At 41.8% G+C, this 14,856-nt stretch overlaps 1 protein-coding gene across 2 annotated transcripts in view; it reads left to right on the forward strand.

Moving 5' to 3' along the window:
* Positions 1–14,856, forward strand: part of LOC136862917 (uncharacterized) — a 355,991-nt gene that overhangs the window by 255,388 nt on the left and 85,747 nt on the right. For both annotated transcript variants that reach the window (XM_067139196.2, XM_068225811.1), the window contains exon 3: positions 10,607–10,749. In XM_067139196.2, the coding sequence (XP_066995297.2) occupies positions 10,607–10,749 (143 nt within the window). The remainder of the gene's footprint in view (positions 1–10,606; positions 10,750–14,856) is intronic.

Below are 14,856 nucleotides of genomic sequence, written 5' to 3' on the forward strand. Positions count from 1 at the left end.
CCGGCACAGTACACCCTAGCCCTACCGATATACCGGTATCGTTTAATCTCGGTCTCCACCTATCTTCAGCCTCTAATAGTTTCTTATAGTGCTCCACCCAGATAGCCTGACTTATTACCGTCTGCCGCGGCAGCTTCCGCATTCCACAAATCCCCTTAATTGTACTCCATACTTTTCTACTATCATTCTGTTTTGCATTGCTACTTAATTCGACAACTCTCTGCTCCTGCCATTCAGACTTAGTTTCATACAGTAATTCCCTATATTCTCTTCTCAAGTTACAGAATCCCATCCTATGGTTTTCTCCCCCATGCTTCCGAAACTCCTTCAATGCTTTCATCACTTCACACTTTTTATGCCTGCATTCGTCATTGTACCAGCCTTCTCCTATTATATTCTGCCCCTCCTTTATCCTCATCTTCTACCCTGCCATCTTTACAGAATTTTCAATTATTTTAACTGCTGTACTCGTTTGGTTACTCTCGATCATTGAATCTATTCCAGCTTTCACTATCTGTCCTATTTCTCCATCATAATACTTCATAAACACGTTTTTTAGCTCCTCTCTCCACCTATGTCTAGTGACTACCGTTTCTTTGTATTTTATCATATTGCTTGTTGGTGTCTTACCCTCTCTAACTTTTATTCTGACAATAATTGGGAGATGATGTGACTCACCCCATTCCTTAACCTCCATACTTTTAATCACAGGCAACGCATTCCTGGAGCATAGCGCCAAGTCTATGTTACTACCCCCTGTTTCCATAATGTATGTCAGGTTCCCTAATTCGTCGCCATGCCACCATCCATTCTAAATATATAGTTCTATCGTACCACATAGCTCTAGCAACTTTTCTTCATTTTTATTACAACCCTTATCTTGGCTCACTCTCTTTTTTACATAAACAGCTTCTGTCTCCTTGTCGTATACCGGCTTCTGGTCTGCAACCCTCGCATTGAAATCCCCCATTATTAGAATGCCTGTATCCTCAAAAATATTTTGTACTCTATTGATTTCCAATGCCAACTCATCAAAGAAAAACCTTTTCGCAAATGGCGAGGTTTCAGGAGGGTTCTAGACAAAACCAATACATAAGTCTGGCTCATTTTCATCATACATCTTTATTCTGACCCACATCATTTCCTCCATTTCTGATTCTATCTGAATTATTCTAGCTTGTACACTTCCAATTAATTGACCTTCTCGTCAATTCGAATCGCTCTGAAATATCGTCGACCGCAGGTGATCCGATAATCTCAGCGGACGCACCTACACATTGTTTAGCGTGAGTAGCAATTACAACCTACAGGATTACGTGGTGAGGCAGAATGGCGAACTTCAGAACGCGCATGCATGTGTAAGGAAACACAGATTTTATCGAATGCCACTCACTTGAAAGAAAGTGTGATTGATGACCTAAATAAGGTCGATGGTTTATACCGGGTGGTTCACTAGCCCCTTGCGATTTAGTTTTATGCATACCGCGGCTTTTACTACAGTTCTGAAATACATCGGTCCCTTTTCCTAAACCGGGTAATATAACGAGATGTATGGTTACGGGCTAAAAACCAGTAGGAATCGTGAGCGCCACTATTAATTCACGGCGAGTGCCCCAAATGAACCCGTAAAACTAGCACAGATCAGAAAAATATATACCTTACAACAGGTCGCCGTAGTGTAAAGGTAGCGTGCCTGCTTCTCGCCCGGAGGCCCCGGGTTCGATTTGCGGCCAGGTCAGGGATTTTTCTCTCGACCTGAGGGTTGGTTCGAGGTCCACTCAGCCTACGTGATTAGAATTGAGGAGCTATCTGACGGTGAGATGGCGGCCCCGGTCTCGAAAGTCCAGAATAACGGCCGAGAGGATGCGTCGTGCTGACCACACGGCCCCTCATAATCTGCAGACTTTCGGGCTGAGCAGCGGTCGCTGGGCAAGCCAAAGCCCTTTCAAGGGCGTTAAGTGTCGTGGGGTTTGGTTTGTTTTTTTACAACAGGAGGTGCACATACAGACCAGTAACAGGTTATTGTATATGCTTGAAACTGGGCTCTGGGTGTGAAGCCTCACAATAGCTCACTTGGCAGGGGCTCGCTGGGAGTTGTGATAGTGAACGGTGCTCAAAGGTTCAAATCCCACGTTAGTATTTTTTAATTTTTATTTTGTAGCAACTGCCTGGGATGTAGTAAGGTTACATACTTAACAGCTTCCACAGGGCCATTGGTCTGATGGCATATGGTGTGGAGCAGGGTTGGAAGAGGCTAAGAAACATGTGACAGTATTTCAGTTACCTACGTCGTTTAATGCAGCACCTTGATCTGACGACCTACGTGTTTGATGCAGAGCAGTGCACGATGTTGTAAGGATCATCTGACACGTTGCAGCATCCCCGGCGTAACGGATCGGCATGCCTCGTTGATGATCTGTCTAAGGTGACCTGGATTGCTCGGCTCCTGTGCATACACCATTCTGTTTCCACAGAAAAAATGCAGGGATGTAAGATTGGGCGATTGACAGGCCAGGGGAGAGTCCTCCACTTCCTATCCATTTATCGGGATACGCCGTATGGAGATGGTTCCAGACGACCATCGTCGCGTGCGGTGAAGCTCCGTGATGTTCAAACCATATCCTGCAGCGGTCAAGGAGTGGCACATGTTCCAAGAATGGTGGTAAGTCTTTTTGGAGAATCCACAGATAGCGTTCTCACGTCAGTGGTCCCTCAAAGTAATGGGGATCAATGAGGTGACCACGCACGATGCCACACCATACGTTCACGCCCCTCTGTACCTGAAAAGCTGCCTGTCGTACCCAGTGGGGATTATCCACACCCTAGTAATGCATATTACGTCGATTAACGTCCGTAAATAAGATAGTCAATTAAAAGGCAGAATCAGTGTTCACATGCTGTAAGTTCAGTTAACAGAACGCCACCCGTGCTTCGAAATCATGACCATGGAGCTCCTGTGTAAGTGCAGTTGGTACGGGTGAAACCATAGGCTATGCAATATACGCACAGCAGACGCCCGGCTGATGTTCGTCTCCTGTGCTTTGGCCCGTGTGCTAGTGTGAGGGTCATGCCAGACAGCGTCCAACACAGCCTCCTCAGTGTGAGCAGACGTCACGGGATGATCTCGAACAGGCCGCGTCCTTCAAAGGGATGCAGTAGCCCGCAGACGTCTTTCCACACTCCGAAAATCAAGCCTGTCGGTTGTCATCTATCCAGATAACGTTCTTCATACAGGCGTTGTGCCTGGTATACATTCTGTCTAGTTTTTCCATAGATGAGTAACATATCCACAAACTCGTCGCTAGAATACACTTCGAGGCAGTGAATAAGCTTTGTGTTGTGTTGTGACTTGCCCGCAGATATTGCATACCCAGTGGTTTCACCCGTACCATTTGCTCTTACACAGGAGCTTTATGGTCATAATTTCGAAGCACGGGCGGCGTTCTGTTAATGGGGTGCCCGCGCAGCTACATGTTGTTATCGTTCCAATAAGGCGCACTTTCCCTACCTGTGGTCTACGAAGCTTGGAACATGTACGACGCAGCTAACTGGTTGCCTGTGCCCTAGCCACGGAGCATCACCTCGTCATCCTCGTCCAACCCAGCTCATTGCACTATACCACGGAACATACGGCCCACTACAGGGCCAAATAAACAAATCAGCCTGTGGAAGCTATCAAGTATGCAACCTTACTACATCCCAGGCAATTGACGGCAAAATAAGAATTTAAATATACTAGCCTGGGATTTGAACCTTAGAGCACGTTCACTATCACAACTCCCACCGCGCCCCTGCCAAATGAGCTATTGCGAGGCTAGACACACCGTGCAGTTTCCAGCTTATACAATATCTACTCCTGGTCTGTGGGTGCACCACCTGTTGTAAGGTACGTGCTCTTTGTATCTTTTCTCGTTTTATAGGATCATTCGAGGTACCCATAATGAATTAACAGTGACACGATTTCTGCTGTCTTCTAGTCCGTAAAAACACATCTCGTTATATTAGCCCGGTTTAGGGAGAGGGACCGATGTATTTCACAATTGTAGTAATAGCGACGGGATGCATAAAACTAAATCGCAAGAGGCTGATGAAAAACCAGTATTAGTTTCCATTAGTAGAACATACATTAAGTTCAGTACCGGAATCGTTTGTTGTTTTTTTTGTTCGCAAATGATGGAGTTGTCCACCTCTGTGATGTAATATTAGCTGCCTCCCCCGGAGGCCCAGGTTCGATTCCCGGCTCTGCCACGAAATTTGAAAAGTGGTGCGAGGGTTAGAACGGGGTCCACTCAGCCTCGGGAGGTCAACTGAGTAGAGGCGGGTTCATTTCCCATCCTCGGAGTGGTTTTCCTTAGTCTTCCACTTCTCCTCCAGGCAAATGCCGCGATGGTACCTAACTTAAGGCCATGGCCAGTTTCTACCCTCTTCCTTGTCTATCCCTTCCAAACTTCCCAACCCCCACAAGGTCCCTGTTCAGTATAGCAGGTGCGGCCGCCTGGGCGAGGAACTGGTCCTCCTCCCCAGTTGTATCCTCACCACCCAAAAGTCTCACGCTCCAGGACACTGCCCTTGAGGCTGGAGAGATGGGATCCCTCGCTCAGTCCGAGAGAAAAACCGACCCTGGAGTGTAAACAGATTAAGAAAGAAGCACATATATTATTAACTAGCGAATGTACCCGTGCTTCGCTACGGTATTCTACATTATATTCGAATATCGAAGTAAATAGTGTGCATGCAGTCAATAAGATTGTTTTAAAATTGCATGTCTCTTAGCGTTATCAGAGGAAGAGCATGGGGAGGTCCCCGTACGTTGTTTCCAATGTAAAGTGTTTGTTATGGATTTGTGATATAACGGCAGGCTCACTTGCCTACTGCCATTCACAATCGAGTTGGGAAGTTTACGTTATAATTGCAGGCCCCATTGCCTACTATGCGGACAGAATCGATTTGGGGAGTTTTCGTTAAAATGGCAGCCCCCTTTCCTACTTCCAGACAGATTACAGTTTTTATTATAATAGCAGGCAATTATCCTACTATCACTCGAAATTAAGTTGTGCAGTTATCATTATAATGCCAGGCCCATTTTCCTACTTCCAGCCGGATTACTGCCAGTCACACCAAGTTGGTGAGTTTCCATCAAAATAGCAGGCCACTATGCTTAATGCCAGTCACATTTTAGATGAGGACATTTCTTTATAATGGCGGGCACCCTTGCCTACTGCCAAACACAATCGGGTAGGGGAGTTTTAAACAAAACTGCATGCTCACTTGCCTTCTGCAAGTCAAATCGAGAAGTGAACTATTCATTACAATTGTAGACCTTCCTTACTATTGACAGGTACACAGGAGTTGGAGAAGGAACCCTTTCATACTGCCAGTCAAAGTCGGTGTGGGGAGTACTGATTACAATAGCAGACCCACCCTTTCTCGATCGCTAAAAGTCGCCATCAGTGAATATATATAGATCGACATACGAAAGTATATGCGTGTTTACAATATTGAAGACCTTCATTTACAGATTAACTGCTACTAAACGTACGTCATATCGACAAAGGATTATACCATAAGACACGCCGGATTTATTGGCCTAAATGGCTGGTCCTATGATATGTCATCTATTCTTGGGTCAGATTGAGTTAGAAACGTGGAACAGGGTAACGTTCTTGTAAGATTATCTCACATTACATTAATTTTCGGATAATTATGTAACAGCTACATACATAGCATTTGGCTCATATATGGCTACTGGGTGGGCCAATTTTCGTGAATAGTTTGATGATTCTGTATTTCATATAAGTAATCGAAGGTATGAATTATGCATGTGAAAATTCCAAATTGACTTAACATCCATTAATAGAGAAAAATCAAACGTAAAAGGGATACAGATACGGCAAAAAGTCATAAGACCAAGGTTGTAGATCATTCCAAATTGAACGGAGATTGTGCAATCTGTTATGTGATAGGAATTTCCGAAGGTCTGCACCATCATTAAAATTGCATGCATATTTCGATATTCTTCGGGGATAAAAAGTGAAAAATTTAATGATCTTGGATGTTTTCCGTTCGTTATAGGCTAAAACGTATAATTTTGTCAAATTTCAATTATCTTCTTTTTCTTCTGGCAGATTATGCCGCAATCTGGATTTTGGGCGAGGCGGGTAAAAATTAGGACTTTCAGGAAACTAAACCAAAAATTATGCAGATGGTCATTATTACCCCTTAAACAGAAAGCTGTACGAAAATTTCGCCAAAATAGTCAGTGTAGAGGCACACAGTCGTTACGATTTGATTTATGTAGATAAGGAATCTGCTCCATGTAAAACACCTTTTTGGCTATGTCCGCTGGACTTAACCTGCAAAACTGACCATTCATGATATCTCCCTTATTAAGCCTCCTGACGAAAAAATGCACATGAAAAAAAAAGGTTTAGAGGTGGAATTCCATCACGTTTGGTCGATTTCCAGTCAGGTTGGTCTTGTTCTGTATATATTGTGGAAGAGTAAAATCACCATTTCGGTTCCCTATAAACCGCCAGTCCATTCCGTAACATGAAATGTTATTTACGTTTAAAACCTACCTTTGGACAGGTGGATGCTAAATATGAATTTTGGTTCGAATGTCTTCAGTAGTTTTCAAGTTGTAAGGAATACGCTTTACACGCACCCGCTCGTGAGTTAAGTCCGATGGGACTTGTACAGAAAAACGGTCCGTTAATGATATCTCCCTTATTAATCCTCGTATCGAAATGATGCACATGAGAAAAAAAGGTTTAGAAATTAATTTCTACCAAGGCAGGTAGATTTAAATTAACGTTGGTTGTGTATATTTTGTGGAAGTGCAAAATCACTGTTTCGGTTTCGTATAAACCCCCAGTCAGTTCAGGGATTTAGAAACAATATTTGCCCAAAAACCTATCAAGGACAGGTGTATTCTAAATATGAGTATTGGTGGAAATACATCCAGTAGTTTGTAGCACTCGCGTACATACGGCGTAATTAAGGAAGGAAATAATACAGTTAAGAAAGTTGAAAGTAATAGAAAATGGATTATAATTGAGGACAGCCGGATAAGGACAAATATGTGAATGCCAAGTTAATGTATTGGAAAATCAAATGCCCCTCAATAAATTATGCTAGTGTGAGTTATGGATATAATAAAGCGGTAACAGAGGAGAAATTTAGGTCCATTGATTCCTAGGTAAACAAATAATAAGAAGATGACTAATGGTGTTATTACTTAATCTATTCGAAGGCGGTTATAACATCCAACGATATTCCGCCAATATCCCGCAGATAGGCCGATTGACGCCTCTCTTGCCTTCTACCCAAGGAACAACCACGAATTTAAAAGCATGATGAGGAAAATGGCAATACGTTACTTCCCTGCTGACATGCAGTCTGAGACGTTGCCATGGTAACCTGTAGGTTCGTTGTCGGTCTGTCGGTCACTCAATGCAGAGCATGGTACTAGCAGAAAATTGTAAATTTCTCCGTCATGTAAAGAGTAAGGTAAATTATGAACATAACGAAAGTTGTTTATAATGAAGAGGCGTTTCACGTACGGTAAACGAAGTTTACAGAAAATCAATAGTATAAGAGAAAATGGAGGAAAACCATTCTGGTTTTCCTATAAACCCCCCGTCTATTCAAAGATTTTAAAATGATATGCATATTGAAACCTTCCCCGGGATGAGTATACTCTAAATATGAAGTTTAGTTGAGATCTATCCAGCCGTTTCGACGTGATGGTGGAAAAACCATTCTGGTTTTCCTATAAACCCCCGTCTATTCAAAGATTTTAAAATGATATGCATATCGAAACCTTCCCCTGGATGAGTATACTCTAAATATGAAATTTGGTTGAGATCTATCCAGCCGTTTCGACGTGATGGTGGAAAAACCATTCTGGTTTTCCTATAAACCCCCCGTGTATTCAAAGTTTCTAAAATGATATGCATATCGAAACCTTTCCCGGGAGGAGTATACTCTAAATATGAAGTTTGGTTGAGATCTATCCAGCCGTTTCGACGTGATGGTGGAAAAACCATTCTGGTTTTCCTATAAACCCCCCGTGTATTCAAGGATTTTAAAATGATATGCATATTGAAACCTTCCCCGGGAGGAGTATATTGTAAATATGAAGTTTGGTTGAGATCTATCCAGCCGTTTCGACGTGATGGTGGAAAAACCATTCTGGTTTTCCTATAAACCCCTCGTGTATTCAAAGATTTTAAAATGATATGCATATCGAAACCTTCCCCGGGATGAGTATACTCTAAATATGAAGTTTGGTTGAGATCTATCTAGCCGTTTCGACGTGATGGTGGAACAGACAAACAGACAGACAAACAAACAGACACGAACAATTTTATTTATATAGATAACGAGTATTATTTTATGTATTTCGTACAATATTGACCCTTACCGAGTGAGGTGGCCGCGCGTGTTAACGCTCTACGGCTATAGAGCCAGGCTCTGCATACGGAAGACGAGTGGTTTTGAACGCAGGATATCTTCTTGTATTTTAATAAAGAGTGGTATACATAGATTTTGTACATTTACGCGCTACGACTGTTTTAGTTATTAGCTGGAATGGCGGGATAGTTCGTATTTAGGTGTAAGTTTGGAGTACGCATGTCGTTACCGACATGGCAGTACTTCGCCAGAGTGTGGAACAAGGTTACTATCGAATACGTGCAATGCCTGGAGTGTTCGAACGTGTTCCACAATCGACAAGGCGTGCAATCAGGCGCATGGTGGACATTTTGAGGACCTCTTGTATTAGAATGCAGTATCTCTGCTGGTACACCAACATGGCGACAGCTACTTGACGGGGAAACGTCAGGTAAGGCTGTTACCAATACCTCCAATACCTGTTCAAAGTTGGAAAGTCTGTAACTCGTAAACCATTGATCGTAGGAACTTATGTTTAGAGGGAACTAACGTGGCTTCTTTTGGATGAAGTGTACTACCCACCTCCCGACTACTTCCCACATGTTTGGGAACACTCTGTATACAAGAATATATATGAAGGGACCAAGGAGAGAAATGATGATGTTACAAATAAATCTCTGTAAAAAATAAGTCCTCGAGTTCCTAAGACATAAAGTGTAGTGGCAAATTAAGTACAGCATTATTTAGTATGTTATTAATGATGCTCTATGTAGCAAATTATTATTATTATTATTATTATTATTATTATTATTATTATTATTATTATTATTATTATTATTATTATTATTATTATTATTATTATTATTTTGTCATTGGTAGTGCTGCATCATAAGCATACACTCAAATACATTGACTCTCTCCACTTTTTCCTTGAGGAAGTAGATGAAGAATTCCAAAGAATATTTGAAAAGTTTTTTAAATTTATTAAACTTGAAAATGTTGAAAATTTATATCAAGATGAAATCCTCCCTCGTTAGGAGTATTTGACATTCCAATATGTGGCCACAGAATACTTTACATTTCTTGATCAGTTTTTCACTGTTCAAAAATGTCAACATTGCTACTGTAGATCAAAATGTAATTCCTGATAAGCAATAGCTTTTTCAGTAAACATTTAATAATTGGTGGGCATTCTCAAAGAATGTCAGTTTTATTTTTTCAATTTCAAGCAGCAAAATAATAAGATATAATGTTCTCTCTGTTCAATGATTAGTGGGCAAAGGCTAGAAATCTCTTCTTGACACATTCAGTTAAAAGGATCATTATGGTAAAAACCGATTTATAACGGATGACTTGCACTGACAATTTATCATACAGCCACTTCCACAATAAGTTGAACTGATGGCTACCCGAATCTACAACACATAAAATAGATCATCAATGACCTGGATATTCAGATAATTCCTTAACTTCAAATTAATTCTAAAGAAAACAGAAAATAACCTTTGCTCCATACAGTCAATGAAGGGTCTTGAGCTTGCAGTGATGATTGCGACCTAACCACTTAATGGAGTAACATGTAGTCAGCGCGATGTTTCCTCAACCATATTACTTAGCTCTTATGACTGTCTTCACTGCCTCTCCTATCACACGGTTCCTCAGTTGACATTACGAAACTAAGTGGATCCCGTTCCTGCCCTCAAACCAGGATTTAAGTCCTCGGACGAGCCAGGAATCATACCCGACCCTTGAGGAGGCAGGCAGGCATGTCACTTCAACGCCATGTGCCTGGTAGAACGTCATTTCCAGAGGTTGTAATAAAAGAGTTTAGATGGATTATTTAGAACATATATAAGCTTCGTACTGCTGTTGAGACTAATCATCTTGTTGTCTCCCAAACCTCTAATAGTGTCGCACGCCAAGTTTCTCCAGTCTCATGTGTATAGTGAAAGCAATTTAGTTTGCTAATGTATATTCCTTATTTAATAACAATGTAATCTACTCATATACTGCCAATAATAACTCATAATTTCGGATGGTGTGAAAGGACGTTCATAAGTAGTGTAATTTCTCATGAAAAGTCTAACGCGAAACAGGGACAAAAGTTTCTTCCATCATAAAGTTTACAGTTTGTAATCAGTTTTGCAGACATGATACCACTCATTCTGCTAACAGTGTCTATCAAGTTGAGATAATTTTCATGTTCTTTTAGGGAACTCAAAAGTGGTCTCACATGTATAGAGAGCTACACACGACGCTGCATGTCAGCACAACAGAGGGAGCATTTCCATCAGCTTTACGCCGGCACTTCCTCGGTGATTCAAGAACTGTGCCAGGAAGGTCCTTACCAACAAGGTAAATTCATGTTCTTATTAACATGTAGTTCCAGAAATCATACAGGTACGATTTTTATAATTACAGATTAACTAAAGAGAATGCGAGCTGCTCTAAACACAAATTATTTCCTGAAAATTGGAGAACAAGTATTTCTTGGTAGGTCTCGTATGTTGACGTATGAATCACTGTGTCAGTTACGTAGTCCACTTCCAAACAGAACTTTGTCCACCAATATGAACATTTCTAAAGCTGATACGTTTGCATTCTTCCCAACCTCTGATATTGATGTATAGTAGCTCAAGGAAGAAATGAGCGCATATTTCTCGAATTTAGTATTTTATCCGACTCAATTTCAATTATTATCAAAGAGCTGATACAAATCCTGTGGACACCCACAGCAAATATATGTATATGTTCAATTGTTTCTGAGAAAAGTGTACCTGGGACGAAATTATACAATACCATGCATTCATTCTTTGAGCGACTATAAGTGAGATTTATATTTCAAACACCTTGAAATCCATTTAAATTTTACATTTTCGCATTCGTTTTGTAAGGCCATGCAGCCAGCTCTGTACATTTATTAAATTGGGAAAGACAAGGAAAAACCCTCTTCATGCCATGCAGACTGTCATCATATTATGATAGCATGGTGATAGAAGGTCACGGTATAGGATCTAGGGTTGGATAAGGATAGTTTACGCACAGACCAGAGAATAAATGTATCACAATGTTAAATTGGCTTCACTTAAAAGTTTAGCTTTTGCTTGATATGTATGGATGTCATAGCTGCTTAACAACGACGAAACAGACGTTGGAAGTGGAACTTTCTGTTTTATAAAGGATTCACATAAATAATGGTTACTTGTGTGTGATTTGTATCTAGTGCAACCTAAAATTGTATGGTTGAGGTCTGCTTCTTGATTAGGATCAGAGGAACTTTGGGGAGTCTACAACATTGATTCTGAACAGATGACTGGGGTAAGATGCATGTCCAAGTCTCATTCTGATGATTGAGGTGGTACGTCGGTGAGAAAGAGATAATAGATGCTTTCTGTGGGATGTGTCTGGTAATGCTTGCCTTTGAAGAGCTGAGTTGTTGTTAACTACGAAAATTGGGTTTCAAAATCTACTTCAGATCCAAAACAGCCCTTGTCAACAGTCAGTAGTTAATCATGGTGGCATCTTTTACAGGTCCATAAGGCTTGCTCGTCCCAATAGACTTAAATGATTATTGCGGTATTGAGATTCTAATTGGCTCTTGTCCATTGATCAGGGATCTACAACACAGTTAAATAAATATACTTTTCCTTAATGCTCAGCTGCCTTAGCCGGGCCCGTGGTGTAAGGGTAGCTTGCCTGCCTCTTACCCTGGGGCCCCGGGTTCGATTCCCGGCCAGGTCAGGGATTTTACCTGGAACTGAGGCCTGGTTCGAGGTCCACTCAGCCTACGTGATTAGAACTGAGGAGCTATCTGACGATGAGTTAACGGCCCCGGTCTCGAAAGCTAAGAATAATGGCCGAGAGGATTCGTTGTGCTGACCACACGACACCTCGTAATCTGCCGGCCTTCGGGCTGAGCATCGGTCACTTAGTAGGCCAAGGCCCTTCAAGGGCTGTAGTGCCATGGGGGTGGGTTTGGTTTGGTTTGGTTTGGTTTGGTTTGGTTTGGTTTGGTTTGGTTTGGTTTGGTTTGGTTTGGTTTGGTTTGGTTTGGTTTGGTTTGGTTTGGTTTGGTTTGGTTTGGTTTGGTTTGGTTTGGTTTGGTTTGGTTTGGTTTGGTTTGGTTTGGTTTGGTTTGGTTTGGTTTGGTTTGGTTTGGTTTTCAGCTGCCTTAAAGGGTATTGTACATATTTTGTGTTTGATACCACTTCCTAACCTAAGATGAAATGAAAATGAAAACTGTGTATTTCAGTAACTAGGAAAGTTTTAGTGCGTCTGTAGAAAGTTGTGACTTTTGGTACTTTAATCAGCAAATATACATCTAACATGCAGTAAAATAATTATTGAAACAGCTATTTTTTTTTTTTTTTTTTGCTAGTTGCCTTACGTCGCACCGACATAGATACGTCTTATGGCGACGATGAGACAGGAAAGGGCTAGGAGTGGGAAGGAAGCGGCCGTGGCCTTAATTAAGGTACAGCCTGGTGTGAAACTGGAAAACCACGGAAAACCATTTTTAGGGCTGCCGACAGTGGGGTTCGAACCTATTGAAACAGCCATTGGTCACTCCTACATACTCCCAAGCGGTGTGTTTTGGTGCATTAGGACGTGGTTGCGTAGCTGTACTTAAAACAATAATGACCATTTCGGTGCACTGAAAGCGAACTTAAGAAAATGACCACAGTTTCTCAACCTAAAGAGTACTACAGTGATATTGAGACGAATGGAATATTGTCTGAAGACAGCCACGGACTGCAGTGTGTATCGCTCAAGGGCAGGAATGGGGGAACTTTTAAAGAAACGTAACCAACAACACTTCTTCTTTGCTCTCTGCCAGATGTTCATAACCACCTGAGGAAATGCATCAACTGCAGACATTCTTGTTCGAGGTGAAATAGCATACAACATGGACACGGGAATTGACAGAAAAACATTGCCAACCAAAGCGGAATGCAGTAGCGGTTAATCCTCAGCTGATCGAAATTTGGCACTGATTAGTACAGTGTCCAGTATAGCCAATTACTGCTTAAGTGGTATGCTTACACCAACCTCAAGATATTTCTTTAACATTAGTTGTATCTTATTTAAGGAACAGACCCTGTGTTTGCCTGGTGTGAAAATGGGAAACCACGGAAACGCATCTTCAAGGCTGCCATCAGTGGGGGTTCGAACCCACTATCTCCGGAATGCAAGTTGGCAGATACGTGACACAAACCGCGCAGCCACTGGTTCGGTCTTTGTCAAAGAGTTTTACTTTCAATTGCAACACTTTTGGTGTAATAAGTGGCATTATTAATTATCGTATTTACTGATATCACAGTAATTAACTAACGTAAACAGTAATTATTATAACTATTTCCATGGGCGCCCGCAAGGGGGGGCAAGGGGGCGCTTGCCCCCCCCCCTGGAATTCTAAAAAGTTGATGTTCAATTGTTTAATATCATACCAGATTATTTCATAAACTGAACTTACTGACAGTCATCTAGCATCTGTTATATTCGCAGATTTCTGTAAAAAATTTAATGTTGCTGACGTTATATTGGTATTTATATTCAAGAAAATTGTTAATGTGCCCCCCCTTGGAATAGATCCTGCGGGCGCCCATGACTATTTCTACTGCATCGCTCCCACAGCATACAGTGATCACTGCTCAAATCTTTCTAAGGTTATGCGATACTGTGAAACAGGAACCAATACGGGATGGGATGACGCACAGGAGCCCTCTCTATTGCCAATAGCTTATTAAACCACATACATTAATGCTATCCGGCCGTAATACTGTGCTAAATCCATAAGGAGTACCGACCCTAAAAACTTGGAAAGGGCCAGGAAGCAGAAGAAGAACAACAACAACAACTTGAGTTTTATTGTTAAAAATATATGCTTTTACGGGTTTTATCCTACGACTCACACTAAAACCCTAAGAGAGGGCCAGGAGCCACGGTCACTAGGGGACGGTTGAAAACTAGTAAAGGAAAGTGGGTCAACCTCACCTCACACTATACACCGCCTCTGTATCTTGGGGGATAACCGCCTTCGATTTGCCGTAGCGTCACCCACACTAACTTAGCAGGCTCAATATCTCGATAAAGTGAGATCGAATCTGGAGCGCGCGGGTATACAAAAATATTATCGAGGTATAAGGTTAATCTGTGTGATTCTGTGCGCAGGCAGTAGAACTCAACTGATGGATTTCCAGAATTTTGATGCGCGTGGCTATGTTGGCAGATTTCAGTTCTTTATCCGCCGCTCAGTGTGTGATCTAACTTGGAGGGTAAAACCTATGTCAGTCGACTTAAGATTTTGTTCAAGCGAGAGAACTTTGTTACCGAGCTCAATAGCTACAGTCGCTTAAGTGCGGCCAGTATCCAGTATTCGGGATATAGTGGGTTGGAACCCCACTATCGGCAGCCCTGAAGATGGGTTTCCGTGGTTTCCTATTTTCACACCAGGCAAATTAT

Source organism: Anabrus simplex, chromosome 2 (genome assembly GCF_040414725.1).
Source record: "Anabrus simplex isolate iqAnaSimp1 chromosome 2, ASM4041472v1, whole genome shotgun sequence".
NCBI classification, from domain to species: domain Eukaryota; kingdom Metazoa; phylum Arthropoda; class Insecta; order Orthoptera; family Tettigoniidae; genus Anabrus; species Anabrus simplex.